Genomic DNA, 19,215 nt, shown 5'->3' on the forward strand with positions numbered 1-19,215 from the left:
TTTCTTCAAGTTTGAGCATTATCATCAAATTCATCAACACTAGATAAGAAAATCCGGTGAATGAACTAATCGACAACTAAACTCATCCTCTGAAATTAGTTGGATGGTTAAAGTCCGAATCATCCTTGGTTATCAAAGAAAAACACTAAATGAAAATTCTTTAAGATCGGATAAACTTTGTCTATTTTCTTTTTCTTTTTTTTTTTGAAACAATCATGCAATGATAGCTAGGAAATCAAAATGTATTCCCAACAGATATAATCAGTCATGTCATGAATAAGAGCAAAGCTTGGAAACAAGCCCAAATCCTTCCAAATGTTTAACTTGAGTGGACAAAGGATATGTGAAAACCTTACAAAAACATAAGATGTTTTGTTGAAGGTTAGAAAATGCCAGATCCTATATTAGGTCTGAGATTAATCTGTTTAGATGTGGATAACAATTTGAAGTTACATGGAGCAAAATATCAGAAGCTTAGTTATGATCCATATATTTAAAATGGTGGTCCAAAGCAAAAATTGTGGTACTTTCAATATTTATAGACAACAATTTCTTAGTTGTTTTTTTTTTCTCCTGGTGGCCTTAAATATAGATTCTCTGACTGACAAAAAAAAATTGAGTTTGATATTGAACTTAATTTTTATACATCACCGTATAATATTTTAGAAATATATATATCTGAATGTTATCCAAATGGGATACTTTTGAAACACCGCCAGAGATTTCACTCAACGAACAAACATTGACATAATTGATTCGAGATCCAAATGCCAGAAAGACGCTCTTCCAAAAGAAGAGAAGACAATTGTCAAAATTGCACAAAGAGAAGTCTCTCGAGAGATAAAAGAAAACCATACTTATAACAAAAAACTTACAAATTGAAAACAAAGAAAGAGTATAACCGACGGCTCCGGCGTTGGCCGGAGAAAACACAGAGAGAACGGAAGTTGAAGACAATCCGCTTTAAAAATCGCTTATAGATAAGAGAAAAACAGATATTTTTGGTTATAATTGAGAAATTATTATGAATTTTAGTATATATTTCTTAGTATATGACACATACATTTGCGTATGTAATAATTTGTGTCATAGTAATTTTGTAAAATGTCTTTGTAATTACTCTTTAAAAGTAATATAAATGTTTTTAGCCGAAAAAAAAAATACTAAAACTCATTCGTTTCTCTTTCTTTTGATGTTTTAGTTTTCATAACTCATAAATATAATAAAAGATATTTTAATTCATACAATAAAATCTTCAGTTTAAATAGTAAAATTTTATATAAATATTTCAGCCGTACATAAAATTTTAAATTGTATGATAATTAAATTTTTTTTTGGCTGATAACGTTACAGTGTAAAAAAAAAAAAAACACAACATGTTCATAATTGCGAATTTTAATAATAAATTGTCGCTGAGAGAATCATCGTGTCGTGTCTAAGGGAAACCTCAACAGCGACGTGAAGTGAACATATCAAAGCTTCGGACTTTTTTCATGTCACAACGTTTTTGATGCAAAAGAATGACGAGCAAAGTAGCAGCAGCTGCTGCATTTCTCTCTCGCACTAACGAACTGGGAAATTTCCAACAATCATGTAGTCAGATTCTCTCCTTCTGCGAATCGAATTCGTTACGCACAGGTTTACACATACACTGCCTTGTACTAAAGTTGAATCTTTTAGAGAATCTGGACTTATGCAACAATCTCTTGAGTCTTTACTTGAAAACCGATGGTATATGGAATGCACGTAAACTGTTCGTCGAAATGCCGCACAGAACTGTTTTTGCCTGGACTGTTATGATCTCTGCTCATACCAAGAGGCAAGAGTTTGCGTGGTCGCTTTCGTTGTTCGATGAAATGATGGCTTCGGGAACAGACCCGAACGAATTCACGTTTTCCTCAGTGATAAGATCTTGTGCTGGTTTGAGAGATCTCAACTATGGAGCTCGAGTTCATGGCTCTGTTATCAAGACTGGATTCGAGGGAAACCCGGTTTTAGGAAGCAGCTTGACTGATTTCTATTCAAAGTGCGGGAGACTCAAGGAGGCTCGTCAAGTGTTTAACTCTCTTCAGAACGCTGCTGATACCATCTCGTGGACGATGATGATAACTTCTTTAGTGGAAGCTCGTAAATGGAGAGAGGCGTTGCAGTTTTACTCTGAGATGGTTAAAGCTGGTGTTCCTCCTAACGAGTTCACTTTCGTTAAGCTTTTAGGGGCCTCTTCATTTCTTGGTTTGGAGTTTGGTAAAATGATTCATAGCAACGTGATTACTCGAGGGATTCCGCTGAATGTGGTATTGAAGACATCTCTGGTTGATTTCTACTCGAGGTTCTCTAAAATGGAAGACTCTGCAAGGGTATTGAATTCGACCGGAGAACAGGATGTGTTTCTTTGGACGTCTCTAGTATCAGGATTTGTAAGAAACTTAAGAGCCAAGGAAGCTGTTGTTACGTTTCTTAAGATGCGAGGTTTGGGTTTGCAACCAAATAACTTCACATACGCTGCAATCTTGAGGTTGTGTTCTTCTGTCTGGTCGTTGGATTTAGGCAAGCAGATTCACTCACAGGCCATCAAGGTCGGCTTGGCGGACAGAACTGATGTCGGAAATGCGCTTGTAGATATGTATATGAAGTGCTCGGCGTCCGAAGTAGAAGCTTTGAGAGTGTTCGGAGAAATGATCTCACCAGATGTCATCTCTTGGACAACGTTAATCATTGGTCTTGTTGATCACGGGTTCGAGCAAGACTGTTTTGGACTGTTGATGGAGATGGTAAACCAAGGGTTAGAGCCCAACGTTGTTACTCTATCTGGTGTTCTCCGAGCTTGCACCAAATTGAAATCTCTAAAGCGGGTATTAGAGATCCATGGATATCTACTCCGGAGAAATGTAGAAAGTGAAACAATAGTAGGGAACTCACTCGTCGATGCATATGCAAGCTCGGATAAGATAGCTTACGCCTGGAACGTGGCTAGGTCAATGGAAAGGAGAGATAACATTACGTACACGAGCTTGGTAACGAGGTTTAACGAGTTGGCCAAGTATGAAACGGCACTAAGTATCATTAATCATATGTGTAGTGATGGAATCGGAATGGATCAGTTCAGCTTACCTGGGTTAATCTCGGCTTCAGCCAACTTGGGAGCTCTTGAAACTGGGAAACATCTTCATTGTTACTCTGTAAAATCAGGGTATTCTAGCTCGGTTTCGGTTTCGGTTTCCAACAGTTTGATTGACATGTACGGTAAATGTGGTATCTTGGAAGATGCCAAAAAGGTGTTTGAAGAGACAGCTAACCCTGATGTAGTTACGTGGAACGGGTTGGTATCTGGTTTAGCATCAAACGGTTGTATTTCATCTGCTCTATCTGCATTTGAGGAGATGAAGATGAAAGGAACCGAGCCCGATTCAGTAACGTTCCTGATATTGCTCTCTGCGTGTAGTTACGGAAGATTGACTGAGATGGGTCTAGAGTATTTCCACTCGATGAAGAAAATCCATGACATTGAGCCACAGATAGAGCACTACGTTCATCTAGTTGGTATCCTAGGTCGTGCTGGACGACTAGAGGAAGCGAGAGGAATTGTAGAGACAATGCCGTTGGGACCAAATGCTCTGATCTTCAAAACATTATTGAGAGCTTGTAGATACCATGGGGATCTGTCTTTAGGAGAAGATATGGCTAACAAAGGCTTAGCACTTGCACCATCTGATCCAGCCTTGTATATTCTTTTGGCAGACTTATACGACGAAACTGGAAAACCAGAGTTGGCCCAAAAGACTCGAAATTTGATGAGCGAGAAGGGTTTGAGTAAGAAGCTAAGCAAGAGCACTGTGGAGGTTCAAGGAAAAGTTCACAGCTTTGCCAGTGAGGATGTTACTACAGCCGAGAAAACGAATGGGATTTACGCAGAGATAGAATGGATAAAGGGTGAGATCGAAAGGTCAGGCTTTACATACCGAGGTAATAAAAACGCAAGCTATCACAGTGCAAAACAAGCTGCTGTGTTTGGTCTTGTGTACACTTCACCACAAACTCCGGTCCATATTGTCAAGAACAAAACCCTGTGTAAGGACTGTCATGAGTTCGTGTCCCTCATGACCCGGTTAGTTGATAAGAATATAACTGTAAAAGATGGGAATCGAGTACATATCTTTAAGAATGGTGAATGTTCTTGCAAAGGGGAAGAAGAAACATCGTTTGTATTATCATAGTTTTTTTGAACAAGGACGATAAAACATTTGTGAAAAGCGTATGCCATTGCTATATAGTTTTCAAAATTATTAAGAGATTTTATTCAGAGGCTTGACTGTCTCTGGAACAACTCTAGCCAAAAAAAAAGAAAAACCAACAAGTACACAAATTATGAAGCTTGAAGTTACTCCTTCAACTGCGGATCGCTGGAGCTAGCAGCTGGGATTTCTGTTTTGGCCTCTGAAAGTAGACCTTCAAGGGTTTTGTAGAACTCCTCAGGAAGAGGACCAGGTCGGTGTTGAGGAACGTGCTTGGGAATCGGCGCATCATTCTCAATCACTTCACACTCGTAGTCATCTGGAACACCCCAAGGGTCCCATTCTACATATGCAAATAAAAAGAATTGCGATTATGAGGTGAAGAAACTCTTAATACATAAAACCAAAAGTTTTGGACCATTGAAAGTCTGATCGATATAATACTACAACCAAAAGAATGTGATAAGGCTCACTCAGACTGTTACATTATCACAGGAAGAAGAAAGAAAGAAGATCTCTGGAACCTCGAACAAAGTATCATGAAAAATTGAAAGATAGTTTTCGTAAGCATTAACACTAACGTACCAATAACTGGAAAGCAAGAACACTAATTTAGAACAAACCAACACCTATGTGACATTGAAGCAAAAACCGTTCCAATCTTATGTGAACTAATGCAAACTTTCACACATTTGCCTAAGCTAGCAAATACTAATACAATAAGTATCATGAAATTTGAAAGCGAGTTTCATAAGCATTAAACACTAACGTACAGATAAATGCAAAGCAAGAACACGAATTTAGCACAAATTAACACCTATGTGACGTTGAAGCAAAAACAGTTCCAAACTTCCAATCTTATGTGAACTACTGTAAACTTTCACACATACGCCTTAGTTAGCAAATACTAATACAATAAGTTGTGCATTACCTTACTTGATTTTCAGTTTTAGTTTGGGATTTCAATGAACATTAACTCATAGTTTCTTCCCACTAACTTGTTAGCCAATAAAGAGGTCATCTTTACAGTGCTCGGTGTACAGTTTGTCTACCTAACGATCCAAAAAAACTTCATTTTTCAAACCCATTTCTTGGAAACAAATCAATATTATAGTCTAAATAGTTCACACTTTGTTCGCTAACCAGATATGCAAAGTAAAATTCTAATCCCAAGTCTCAAGCATTCGCAAAACCGAACCAAAATAGCATATCAATCGCATGAAAATCGAGGCGATGTAAGAAAGGGAAAGAGCATACGGACCGATCATTTTTCCAATGAGTGTGAGCTCATCTTGTGCCTCTTCGATGAGCTCTTCGACTTGACCACAACCAAGCCGCTTCTCGATCGACTCCCAGTCTTCTTCTTCCTTGCACACATTGAGACGGTGTCTCGTGAATGATTCCACCGCTTTTCGGTATCCTTCATCCTCCGGCACAGCTTGGATCTCCTTTAGGGTTTTGCTGTAGAGATCGATCAGCACCGCCCTCGCGTTCGGGACCACGTCAAGCCCGACGATCCCCGTCGTCTGCTTCACTTTAGCCAACAATGGCCGTCCGATTGCCCGTAAGAACATCTCAACCGCTGGATCGCTCTCTCTCTCTCTCTCTTAACTCCGGCGAATTCTCAGAAGCTTTTTGTTGTTGTTTACAGTGTCAACTCTCACATTTTCAGATGGAGAAGAAAATGAAAGCCAGATTCTTTAATGGGCCTATTTATATTATTAGTGGGCCTTATTAGCTTTTACAGGCTTATCACGAGCTCGGAGTTTTCTTTGTTAATGAGATTATGGGCCTTGATTTTAAGCATTTTATTAATTCTTCGTCTTAAGCATCTTATTAATTAAAATATTTTAGTTTCGTATTCAACTGTACTTTAAATCTTTAATATTACTTTAGATATACAGATGTTTTCTATTCATGAGCCGGGACCATATATAATATGGCCAACTCTTACGTTGGATAATTATAAAAAAGGAAGTTTTTTTTCCTCAATTTGTTCGCATTTTTTCGTACATTAAATGCTTGTTCACTAAAGTAATAAGAAAACACTTTTTAAAAAACTAGTAAAGAAATTATCACAAAAAAATATAACAAATCGAGATAAGAAGAAAGGGGTAACAACTTGCATGCCCATCTTTCGTCATGAGAATCTGTACCGACCATAATATATAATTAAAATAAATCATAAAAGCTAAATCGTCAAAACCATTTCGTCATAGCTTATTTTAACGATATCAATAAGTTAATAACGAGTAACGACCCTACTTTAATTAATTCCAGAGACGTATAAGTATGCAATATTTTTCTTAATGCGGAAACAGAAGAACCCGAATAAAATATGTTTGACCGACGCTTCGAATTACGACAAAATAACATATACAGTATGTCAAAAACTATATAATAAAAAATGGTTGACCAGTTAATAAAGGCCAGAGGTACAAGTGGGACTAAGACCAGGTCCAGTAGTAGTTTGTTGGACGGATTTGGCTCGAGTTCTAAGATGAAATAGACTTAAATAAAAAATTCAAATTCGATGGATCGGTTCATCCGGAAGAGTTTGATGAACCCGCATCTCAGACACGTGGCGAAGCGTGAGTAGAGTGATTTTCGGGTAATTTTCGGGGACGGGAAAATTTTTTCCCCAAACTTTCATTTCTCTTTCCCGACTTTTTTTCCTTCACTCTCTTCCTCTCTTACGGCGATTCTCGTCGCCACCGTGAAATCCGTCGGAACCGTGCAGCTTTTGCCGGGAAGTTCACAACCGAGGGTCGGACTTCCGTGATTATTGTCGAGGTAAACGTTTCTTCTCTTCCTTTGCTGGTTTTTATTCGATTTAGGGAAATTAGAGTTTTGGTTTTCATAAGCAAAAATTGTCAGTCTTTAATCGGTGGTTTAGATTGGGTAATTAGTGTCGATTTCTTGTCATCTCACCTCATTGAAACCCAAAGACGATTAGAAGTAAAATTTTAGGGAGATTTGAAAGAAATTTCAAATCGGTGAAATTAGGGTTCATATGAATTGGGGAAAATTTTTGGGGCTTTCATTTGGGGTTGCAATTGAGGTGTAATACAATGAAATTCAACCGTTTTTCACTTGCTTTCGAAAACGAATTCATGTTATACTGTTTATTTGGCGAATTTTTGTTCGATGAAATTAGGGTTTTTTCAATGTGGAGGAATAAATTGGGGCTTTTCTTTGGGGTTCAAATTGGAGTTTAGTTCTTCCATATGCATTAGTCGTGTGTATGTTACAATACATTAACAAGCTGATAATGTGTTTACGATTAGTGTTTGTCCATATGGCCTTGTCGAAACATATTTTCTTTTATCGAGTTCATATGAATGTTTTTTTAAACGTTTCTGTTTGATATAAATGCTATTACAATCTTGGCTTTGTCATTATCGATTATTAACTGAATTGTTGTTGTTGTTTACATGATCGGGTTTAGTATAGTAACTTGCTCTGATTATTGATGATGAACTGAATTGTTCTTGGTGTTTACATGATTGGTTTACTTGACTTTGCCTTTCTTTACGTTTTCTTACTTTTACTAAATTGGTTGTAATTCCCTTACATATATGTGATATGATTTGGTGTTTATAATATGTGATATTATTTGATATATGTGTTTTTCATCATTCGGGTGTATGTTTTCTGCTATATGATTTGATCATCTTGCCTTTTGCCATTGTCGATGTTAAGTAGTTATCGATGATGATGTTGAACTGAAATTGTTGTAGTTTAGGTGTAGACTCAATCGTTGTAGTTGTTTGCCATTCTCGATGATCATCTTCTATATCGTTTCGCTTTGTATTGTACTGATCCCATCCTGTTTTGAGCAGAATATGATCCTATTTTTGATGATTATCTCAATCGTTTTTTTGTTTTGGGCAAAAAAAATTTTCAAAAAAAGAAAATTAATATAAAATTCCGGCGAATTCACTACTGAAACCTCAAACTTAATCAGAATTCATCACAAAAACGAAAAAAAAAAATTATTTATTTAATCTGATGAATCCCATACTACTGCACATGCTCTAAAGACGTCAGATTTATGGTCTTGTCTCGTGAGTTTAAAAGCCAGCGAAAACCGGAGTCGTTGTTTCCGGTCTGAACCGAATTAACAGTTCTGTTGTGTAGCCCACTGCCCACATGATTATTCTTCAATTATTAAACTAATCCGATAATTTAATTATCTCGACATTAAATGAAAGCAAATTATAACAATTTTTTAGCATGGTTGTCGCTGCCAATAACTTTTTAACTAGGCCCTGACATTAATTAGTTTAATTATTTATTTTTAATATTTGGGTCCATTTGTTCCACTATTTACCTCTATTTTCTTCCTCAACCCATATTTACTTCTGTTTTGTGTGTCATTTGTAACAGTTTTAATAAAGCATTTTATAAAAAATTGCTTCTTTTAAATTTTGAAATTCAGAAATATTATATACAAATAATATAGGATCGAAAATATGGTAATTTATACATTTAGGACCAAGAAAAAGCTTTGGTATTATGCAATGTCAATTTTAATCGACACATAATTACTAGAGTAATTTTCTAAGTTTTAGCTATCAGTCAAAACGAAATATGATTGTAGACTACTCTTTTGTCTCCTATCTCTCCCTCTTTTTCTACTTTATATATATTCTTTAATAACACAATAAATGTCAAGTTTTAACAAGATAAAAAATAATAATTAAAAACCTGACTTTTTGTTGTTTTAAAATAGAGATAATATTCTTCTTCATCATCCACCACCGTCTCCGGCGGTTCCGGCGGACCAAGAGGGAAAGCTTCCAGCGAAGAATAAATCATCTCGATCTCTCACCGCGAAATTCGGTATCAAAACATCATCCACGTCACAATCTTCATCTTCATCTTCCTCCTCTTCTTCTTCTTCTTCTTCTTCTTCTTCTTCGACTTCATCTAACTCCTCGTCTTCCATGTTGACTTCTTCGTCTCCGTTAGTTCCTTGAACGTCGTCGTTTTCCTTCAACGGTGTCGTCGGAGAAAGATGAACCTCTTCTTTTACGGTATTCGAACCAGAAACGGTTTGACCCGATGAGTGGTCGGGTTTAGGTATCGGGTTAACGGGTTGAGATTTGTTACGTGTGCTACCTGCGAGAGAGTTCCGGTGAGTAGGACGAGGATGAGTGTGTTCTCCGGTGTAAGTGACGATGAAGATATTCGGATCCAAGTTGCTTCTTTCGACTTGTTTTCTTGCTAAACATCCTTTTGAGCTACTGCATCTATAGTAATTCCTGTTTTTTTTGTTTAATTAAAACATTATTATCCCAAGAAAATAAAAAAAGAAACCATTTTTTTCCTCGAGAAAATTTTTGACTAAAGGGAAAAAAAAAGACCTTGGATACGGAGAGCCTTTGATGGGTTTTTGACCGTATTTACGCCATGCCCACATATCAGAAGAGAGATTCTCTTGAGTTACATGACAAATGGTTCTCTTTTGCTGATTCTTTCTGGTTTAATTAAAGCAACAAAAAATATAATCAGAAAAGAAAGAAACTTTGCAATAATTAAGACATGGATTTAAGTTATAACCGATGAATAAATCAAACCTTTTTCTAGATCGAAGAGGAGTTTGTGATTGTTGTTGAAGAAGCTGGTCGCGTTGACCTCGGAAAACAAAGACAGAAGAAGAAGAAATGGTTGTGGAAGGTGGGAAAGACGACCTAACACCAAGAGGAGGTTTCTGATCTTGTACTGATTCAAGTTGTCCTTGTTCTTGTTTCATTAAGATATTAGGAGGAGCTGATGAAACTAAAGGAGGAGGAAGAGGAAGTGGAGAAGAAGACCAAGTTGTAGTAGTGGTAGTAACCGGTAAAAAGGGTTTGCAAGAATCTTGTAGCTCGTTGCAAGAATCTATGTCTCTTTCTTCACCGATGTGTGTGAACAGAGGAGGAGGAGGAGGAGGAGGAGGAAGAGGAGGATCTAGTTGTTTACAGTTTCCTCGGTCGTTTGTGTTAGTAGTTGCCGAGGAGACCGAAGAGCTGTTGCTGCAGCTTCTTACAACGGCGAAGAGATCCCAATCTTCAGACATAATTTGATGATCTTGATGGGTTTTTGTTGTTGGGATTTAGGAAAGTAAGCTCGATTTCTTTGCTTTTGGTTCTGTTGGTGAGGAGAGAAGAGAGAAGGAGACAAACTATGGCGTAAAGGACGGCGCTGACTTTTTCTTTTGTCGAAAGAGAGAGAGAGAGAGTATGGAGAGATTGGGCAGTGTCCGAGAGGAATCGATGGGTGGGAAAGAGAGCACTTGACTTGCTATTGTTTTCAATTATTTATACATCTTACCAAAATGAAATAAAATATTTGTAACGTTTGATGGGGTTTTGAGTATCTTCTTTTTACATATTTATACTCTCTTGTTTTCCCTTCACACATATGTATACTCTTTTTTTCTTTTGTTCAAAACATATGTATACTCTTTTTTTTTTTTCAAACCATATTTTGGTGTTTTTTTCCTGTAACTTTTGTTTGGTTTAAGAAAAGCTTTTTTCTTCCTTTTCTTTTAACTTATTTGATACCAGTTTTTTTAATATGGTGATAAGAAGTGTTTCAGAGATCAAAAGATGACCATGCGGTTTTGAAAAAAAGGAAGATCGAATCATGACATTAAAAATTAATACAAAGTTGATACAATCATATCATTGATTCTAGTTGAAATCGACTATATATAGGATTAGTGATTTGTTAACATATTAAATATCATCAAAATCAAATATAGGAGAATTAAAGCTTGCCATTTGAAATTTGTATTAGCTTAAGTATATCTAACAAAATTTTATTCTGTCTAGAGAATATAGCTTGCCATCCTCATCGTCTTCTTGTTTTCTTTTTTTTTTTGTATTGAATAAAATTCAAAGAGTAAGTTTTCATTAACTTGGAATACAAAGTAACCAATAAGATCCGGTGATATTATTTTGTCTTGTCATTTTAAAAAAATGTTTACCAAATGTCTAAAACAGGGAGATATTTACTTAAACTTAATTTGGTAGTTAATATCCGAAGAGCGGAAAGAGTGTGAGGTACATTTGCCTATGCTAATATTGAGGTATAAACAAAGAAAACAAATACAGTATTAGATTGTTTTAAGCGACTATGTTTTTGTTCATGTAATTACAAGACTCCAAGAATAAAAATGATTCTATAAATTAGCATATATTAAAGATCGATCGATTCTAGAATCCTTCTCACAAACGAATCTGATCACTTATTATATATTTGTATGATTTTTTTTTTCATAAAATGTTATAGAAAAGGTAAAGAAAAAAGACGCAGTACTCCTTCACACCTCTCAATTCATTAGGCGTAAGAAAAATTGCAAATTCGAGTGCCAAAATAAAATGGTAATGGTACGAACATTATTCGAACCAAATAAAGCACTCGCCTCACGAGTCACTCTCTCCTTTATTTCCTTTTATTTCATTTTATTTGTTAATTCGTAACTTCATAGTGGAACTTAGATACACATTTTTGCTATCTCTCTATATGTTATCCCACAAAAGCGGCTTTTTCTTTGACTTTATAAACCAAGTCAAAAGTAGGGATTACTATGTTTTGGCGCACACTAGCAGAAACAGCGCAGACTAATCATATGCTCGTCTCTCTAGTCTCTTCTCTGCGATGAAAACGCTCACACACTTTTTGTTTACTTTTTCTGAATCGTCCGTTGTTTTCACGCGCGTCTGGACCGTGCGATTTACGCTTCCCGCTCCATCTCAACATTGTATGTATATATATATTTCAGAAAGAACACCGACGATTTTTATAGATTTGTCCATCATAAGAAAATAAGTATTGACACCTTCGACGAAAAAATTAAAGTCTTGAGGATTCTCATTTCTCAGTCATTTTCTTAAGGAAAATTAAATTACCAAGATTTAAAAACGTTGCTCAATATTGGACATGATTTTGTGACAAAAAAAACATTTTACATCTTTCACTATTTATTTATTAAATTTTTAGTATTAAAATTTATGAATGGTTCAATTATTATTTGTATATTTTTAAATGTTAATATAATCATTATTTATTACTTGTTAGTATGTTATTATAAAAAATCTTTAAAATTAATCTAAATACATATTGAATATTATTAATTAATCTAGAGTTATATAAAAATAAAATAAATCTCCATCAATATTTTTAGTTAATTATAACATAATTTTTGTTTAATATTTACATAAATATTATTTAAGAGTCAATTAATACGAAAACTTTTTTTATTTTCTTTGAGTGATTTAAACTTAATATTAAATTTTATTAATTAATTTTCTTTAAAATAGTATGACACGTGTCATCTCCATATCGATCAAAACTGATGATGTGGCACTCATATGAAGATAGTTAGCCATCTTATCTCCATATCGATTGAAACTGATGACGTGACACTCATATGTAGTTGGCCATCTTTTATATATAAAATGATGCTTAATTGATAGAATTCCAATACATATAATACTTGTAACTATGATGAAGAGTTTTATAAACAACGACTCCACAATATAGATTTTCTCACAATACATGAATTTATGAGGGACAAGATCACAATAAACAACTATACTTGCAGCACTCTAACTTGTATCTATTAATCTGCAACACTTGTATCTTCTGGAAATCAAATCCCACCCTTTGGCCTTCGACTACTAAGAGAAACTTCCACACATCGTTTACTATTAAGAGTCGAGAATTGTATTAACTCATACATAATTACCATTAATTCAATTTCATTCGTAAATAATCCTCACGTAAAGACTTATTACATTAATGTTGAAAAAAGACTTATTACATTAACCTTCATTCGTTTTTTTTCTTCCAAAAACTCATATTTTATCGGATTTAATCTTTTATGGTGATGCATGGACATTACCAATACAAACTATTATATGAGTCTAGTGTTCATTATTCATACTATCAGAGAATCCGCGCATACGGGCAGATCTTGTTTTAATTTATATTTTAAATAATTTGTATTGAATTTTATGTTTACTATTATTGTATTTTTGTTTAAAATATTATATTTTCTTTAATTTCTTCTTGATGATACATTATTTGTAATCTCTTATACACCAGTTGTGTCAAATAGTCTATTTTTTTTTTATCTTCATATTCTTTTTATTCTTGTAAATCTTACTACTCTAATATTTGTTAATTTTTTTTTAATTTACTATTTGATTTTTTTGGTTATATATATTTTATTGATTCTATCTATTTTTATTATTTAAAAAAACATATATAACATTTTTATGTACATACATTTCTTTTTACTATTATTTTTTGTAATTTTTATCTTTTTAATCGTTTATTAAATATGATTTGTGTTTTATAATTTTATAGTTAAATTTTTATATAAGATTATTTGAAACTTTTTAACTTATTCACTCTCATATTTTTTTTTCAATTACATTAAAATTTAATTATATTTTTAGTTTGTAAATGAAATTTAAAACATTTGAAAATATAATTGTGCATTTAAAATTTTTTGTATCATATAATATTTATAAGTTTTTATAGATTTAAATTAGATTTTAATTTTATTCTAATATAAATATATATTAATTTTTATTTATATATTTAATTTGTTTTAATGTGTTTGCTTTAAATATGATTAATTATTTTTTTTATTAATATTTGAAGATGACAGATAACGGTATCTTCATTGCTGATGTGTCACTTAACTAGAGAGAATTGGTCAAATTTTATATATTAGATATGTTTTTTTTTGTTAAATAGCTATAAATATTTTATAAAAACTCATATTTTATCGGATTTGAACTTTTATGGTGACACATGGACATTACCAATACAAACTATTATACTAAAGTTATTCGTCCAGTGTTCATTATTCATATATGTTTTTTTTTGTTAAATAACCATAAATATTCTATAAAAAAAAATCTTATGTTGTTAATCAGCTTGTTTACAAAGGATTGAGATATTTGGGTGAGAATTGAAATCCTTCTTCTTTTTTTTCTGTTAAAGTGAGTGAGAGAACTGAAATCCATATATTTAATTATGTTTCCTTAACCACAAATAAACTTTTATGTATTAAATACCTATATTGTCAAAAGTAAAGTTATGCGTAACGGCAGACTTATAAGTTTTTAATGAGTTTGAATAAATTAGTATAAGTTGATTGATGATCTAAAAATAGATATCGAAGACGAAAAAAGCTTTTGTTTTCAGCCACGTCTCAAACCGTTTTATGAAATTATGTAAAGCCATTATGATCAACAAGCCACTAAAAATTAACGCTTTAACTTGTCTTGTCTAAATAAATAAAGCTTTAACGGGAAGTTCAGAAAAAATAAAGTTTTTTTTAACGAATAGCTTTTTCTTTCTTTCTAAAACGACACTTGCAAACTTCTCCGTTAGTGCAGTGACTTTCAAAGGAAAGAATCATCTTCTCACAGCTAATGGGTGTTAATTCTCGCACCAAAAAAAAAAAAAAAAAAAAAAAAAAGTTAATTCTCGCACAATATATGTTCTATAACACATCACAACACCATTATATGGTTTGCTAGATCGATAATTATGGAATCGATTAAAAAACCAATAAGAGGAAGAGGGATGGGTCCATACATGACACGTGAAGTAAACGACAACATGGGATGGATTCTTTGCTAATTCCTAAACATATCATTTTTCTTTTTCTTTTTTTTTTTTTTGTCAAAGAAAACATATCATTTTTCTTTTTCCTTAAATGTTATGAGTTGAGATATGGAGTTAATATCACTTCGGAAATCTAGATCGATCCATTCTGTCTTTGTTTATTTTAAGTACTAGGATTGAGAGCCCGCACTTCGCGCAAATTTTAATCTGTGTTTGTATTTTATATGTTTTATATGCTATTTTTTAATAAACAATTTATTTGATAATTTTTTAATATAACAATTAATATTTTATATATATCTTGTGTTAACAATGAATATGTTTTGTTAGTTATCTTTATTAGTGTTTCTATATAACAATAATTTTTTTTTAATTATATTATTAACTTTTGTTAATTTTTTATTTTGTGTACTTTTATACTTTTTTGATTTTTTTATCCTTCTACATCTTCATATTCTCGTTTGTTATTTTCATATTTTGTTCTCTTTCATTACATTTAACGTCTTTGTCTTCATATTTTCTAAAATTTATTTTCATCAACTTTATGTTCTTCTTCCTTTTTTTTCTTTTTCAAATTCCTTTTTATAGTCTTTAACTTTTATTTCTTATTATTATTATTATTATTATTATTTTTAATTTTTCTTTATCTTCTTTTTTTTGATATTGTTTCGTCTTTATCTTTTTTTTTATATTTTGATTTATCTTTTTTTATATTTTTTAATTTTTAACTGTTTTTGACCCTTTTTTAATTATCATTGTTTTTTCTAACTTGTTTATTCAGTTTACTAATATATTATTTTTAATTTAGCTAGTATTACAAGGTTATTTAATTATTGATACCTAATTGTTATTTATTTCTTTTTTAACACTAAAATCTTTTTATTATATTTAATTATACTTAATATACTAATAATAAATAAATATATATATGTATTAAATACATATTTATTTATGAGTTTGCTGATGTGAACACTCTAAATCACTACAAGAAAAACATCATTTTACGACGGCCGAAATGGTCGGTAATTCGTCGTAATAGGGCCATTACGACGGATTACCGACGATTTCAAAATCGTCGTAAACTCATCGTCGTAATAGACAAATCGTCGTAAAATCGTCGTATAATATACGACGACTTTGTTTCGTCGTAACGTCGAGGCAAACAAAATCGTCGTAAATGCGTCGTACAATTTACGACGAGTTTACATCGAATTGCGTCCACTTGGTCTTCACCTAAACCGTCGTTAAGTGGTTGTTAATGATCGACGTAAGATCATCGTAAAATGTACGACGCAATAATCGTCGTAAATCAGTCGTAAAGTATTTCTTCATTGCGTCGTAAAATCGTCGTAAATCTCGGACGTATAATCGTCGTATTTGTCGTCGTATATTATAGTCGTAAAGTTGTCGTAATATGTACGACGACATTACGACGGTTTGAATAAATCTATTACGACGATTATACGACGATTTATATATATGAAAAATAAAAAAAATTAATTGAAAAATTTTAAAAAAAATAATTCGAATTAAAATTTAAATAAAAAAAATAATTTACAATTTGAAAAATTTTAATTTACAAAAAAAACCCTACAGGTCATCTAAATCTAAATGTATATCGTCGATCCCGTCACCGGCCTCCTGGACATCGTCTTGGACGTGCTCCTTGCCGGGTCTTCGGTTTGATGGTCCCGCCGCCTGATCTCCGGCTCCGGCTGTAGGAGGGTCGACCCCGAGAGATCGGAACATCTCCGCGTCCGTCTGCACCGGCGGCGGTCGAGTCCTAGTAGATGACCCGACGGCAGACGATCCTCCGAGAACCCCATCCGCCTTCAGCTTGTCCAGCTGCGCCATGAGTACCGGGTTGTCGGCTCCCATGATCTCGAAAAGACCGTAGAGCATGTCGATCTTCGTCTCGTACTGGTCGATCGTCGTCTCGTACTGGTTCTGCATCTAATCGATCTCCTGGCGGATAACCGGATCCGCCGGAGCCCGGACGTGACCAGTCGCCGTAGCTCTCGGGGTATCACGGATGGACCCCATCCCTAATACCCGTCCCTTTTTCTTTGGGGCAACCTACAAACATATAAAAACATTATGGTTAGGAATATAATTAATTTAAAACTAAAGTTACATTAATTAAAAAAAGTATTCATAATTAATTACGTACCTCTTCGAAGATCTGGTCCATCTCCGCGACCGTCAGCGCCGGGGTCGATTGGACCGAGCTACCTCCGTCAGACGTTTGACGCGCCTGCTGAGTCAGCTGCGTCTGTCGCTCCTCGATCGCTGCACATGCGGCGTTGTAGATCTCCTCCGCCCGAGGATCCGTGAATTCGCCGTTACGCTTTTTATGCGTCTCGGCAAAAACCTTCGTCATCGGAGGAAGTTCTCCTTCGTTATCTTCGACCTACAAAATAAAAAAGAAAAAATTAATTAGTATCAAGAAATAAGAGTTTAATTATTAGTTGAGAAAAAAAATTTAAGATTTTTCAATGTGCTTACCATCATAAGCCGTCTTCCGGCAAAAGGAATCTGGCCGGAAGTGTGCGGGACGTTCTTCTTATTTCCCGCATCGTCAGTAGCGTTCCTGAAAAATATTTTGATTAGAATCTATTAAAAAAGGAAAAAAATAATGTAAATATTAATGAAATTAACTACGACTTACCTAGATACGGAACACTTGGCGGCGGTAGTCTGGTTGGTTGGATCCGACCAGAACTGGACAAGGCCCTGCCAGACGAACTTGGACATAGGCGGCGGCTTGGCCTTGTCGCCCTCGTCCTCCCACTTCCGTTTCCAGTCGGAAACGGTGTTGTTGAGGCGGAATTTGACCTTCTCCTTGAAGGCCGTCTCCACACGTCCGTGTGCGGATGGTTCCCAATGCCAGTTTTGCTAGGAAAAAAAAAGAAGTTAGTAATTATTGTAAAAAAATAAAATTTAAAAATAAAATTAAAGGAAAGTACTTACCGCAAAACACTTGAACCAAGTGTCAAGTGTGGCCCGATCCAGCTTCTTGTAGCTGGTATGGGGTTGTACGAAAAACCCCTTGATGATATCCGAAACGTTACGACCGACTGCATTGTCGGTCGTAAACCTAGTCAAATAAAAAAATAAATAGTTAATTAATATCAAATATATTAGACGAAAAATTAATTAATTTAAAAATATTGTTGGGAAAATTTACGTACCAATAGGTGCCGGGGGCTCGATCCGGGTCGAGTTTGTTCATGCTCCCACGACCGGGTTGCGCCAGAAGATCGTGTACCGTATACTGGGCATACGGTATAGGCGGGATAGGATCATCGTGATCAGGCTCGGCCTGTGCGGGAGCCGCTGGTTCGACTGGTTGTGGTGGAGGCGGTGGTGGCTGCGGAACAACGACCGGTTGGGAAACCGTCTGTTGTGTTCCCGAGGACTCTGGGATGGCTAAGCCGGTCGCCGAGGTAGACGGAACCGAATCGTCAGAATCGAAGAGCTGTCGGTAGTGAAATCTCTTTTTCCGAGGAGCCATATCGACATAATCTATTAAAAGGAAAAAAAAAATTTGTTACTAATTTTATTAAAATTAACAAAATCCGGACTTATCTAAATTCCGAACCTAAATCTAAATTCCGAACCTAAATCTAAATTCCGAACCTAAATCTAAAAGAATATGTAATGAAATTAATTTAGAAAAAAAAACTTACAAGTAATGGCTGGAGAGCAGGGAGAGAAGGAGTGATTTTTTTTTAGAGAGAGAAAGTATTGTAGAGAGAGAGGGGAGAAGAGAGGAATGAGCGACGAAATGGGGAGGACTCGCGTCCCTTATATAGATTTTGTGATCGTCGTAAAACCGTCGTAAAATTACGACGGTTTTACGACGATTTGGTTGTATAAGAGTCGGTCCACTGCATGACACGACACGTGTCGTGATGTCATCATCGTGAAGTCGTCGTAACTTTACGACGGTTTTACGACGAGTAGTCCAAAATCGTCGTAAAACCGTCGTAACGTCTAAACTTTAATAACCTCGTACCTCGGATCAAGAGTCTATCCGGTTCAAACGTTACGACGGTTGTACGACGATTTTGGGTTTAATCGTCGTACGACCGTCGTATAGTTACGATTATATTACGACGGTTTTACGATGTTTTTTAAAAAAGTGAGTAAACCCTAAATCTTATAAATGGGATATTGCATAAAGAACAATGCAGAGGTTATTGTATCCTAACATATCATAAAAAGTTTACAACTTTGCATGTATGATGAATTTATGACATGAGATAGTAAAAAATGAAATTCCGTAATCAAATATATAACCTTTCACTTAATATTTACGAAAACATGCACGACCTTATAAATA

At 34.6% G+C, this 19,215-nt stretch overlaps 3 protein-coding genes across 3 annotated transcripts; 1 reads left to right on the plus strand and 2 right to left on the minus strand.

Moving 5' to 3' along the window:
• Positions 1–1,513: 1,513 nt before the first annotated feature.
• Positions 1,514–4,249, plus strand: LOC18016429 (pentatricopeptide repeat-containing protein At5g52850, chloroplastic). Its single transcript, XM_006401712.2, has one exon. It carries the CDS (start codon positions 1,521–1,523, stop codon positions 4,212–4,214), a length of 2,694 nt encoding a protein of 897 aa, XP_006401775.1. The 5' UTR covers positions 1,514–1,520; the 3' UTR covers positions 4,215–4,249.
• LOC18016431 (probable NADH dehydrogenase [ubiquinone] 1 alpha subcomplex subunit 5, mitochondrial) lies at positions 4,186–5,906 on the minus strand. The gene is made up of 2 exons (XM_006401711.2): positions 5,494–5,906; positions 4,186–4,575 (listed from the first exon to the last, which is right to left on the minus strand). Exons 1-2 carry the CDS (start codon positions 5,804–5,806, stop codon positions 4,379–4,381), a joined length of 510 nt encoding a protein of 169 aa, XP_006401774.1. The 5' UTR covers positions 5,807–5,906; the 3' UTR covers positions 4,186–4,378.
• Positions 5,907–8,721: 2,815 nt separating this feature from the next.
• LOC18016430 (probable WRKY transcription factor 27) lies at positions 8,722–10,504 on the minus strand. Its single transcript, XM_006401713.2, has 3 exons — positions 9,815–10,504; positions 9,602–9,715; positions 8,722–9,499 (listed from the first exon to the last, which is right to left on the minus strand). Exons 1-3 carry the CDS (start codon positions 10,294–10,296, stop codon positions 8,986–8,988), a joined length of 1,110 nt encoding a protein of 369 aa, XP_006401776.1. The 5' UTR covers positions 10,297–10,504; the 3' UTR covers positions 8,722–8,985.
• Positions 10,505–19,215: the final 8,711 nt, after the last annotated feature.

Source organism: Eutrema salsugineum, unplaced genomic scaffold (assembly GCF_000478725.1).
Source record: "Eutrema salsugineum unplaced genomic scaffold, Eutsalg1_0 scaffold_2, whole genome shotgun sequence".
NCBI classification, from domain to species: domain Eukaryota; kingdom Viridiplantae; phylum Streptophyta; class Magnoliopsida; order Brassicales; family Brassicaceae; genus Eutrema; species Eutrema salsugineum.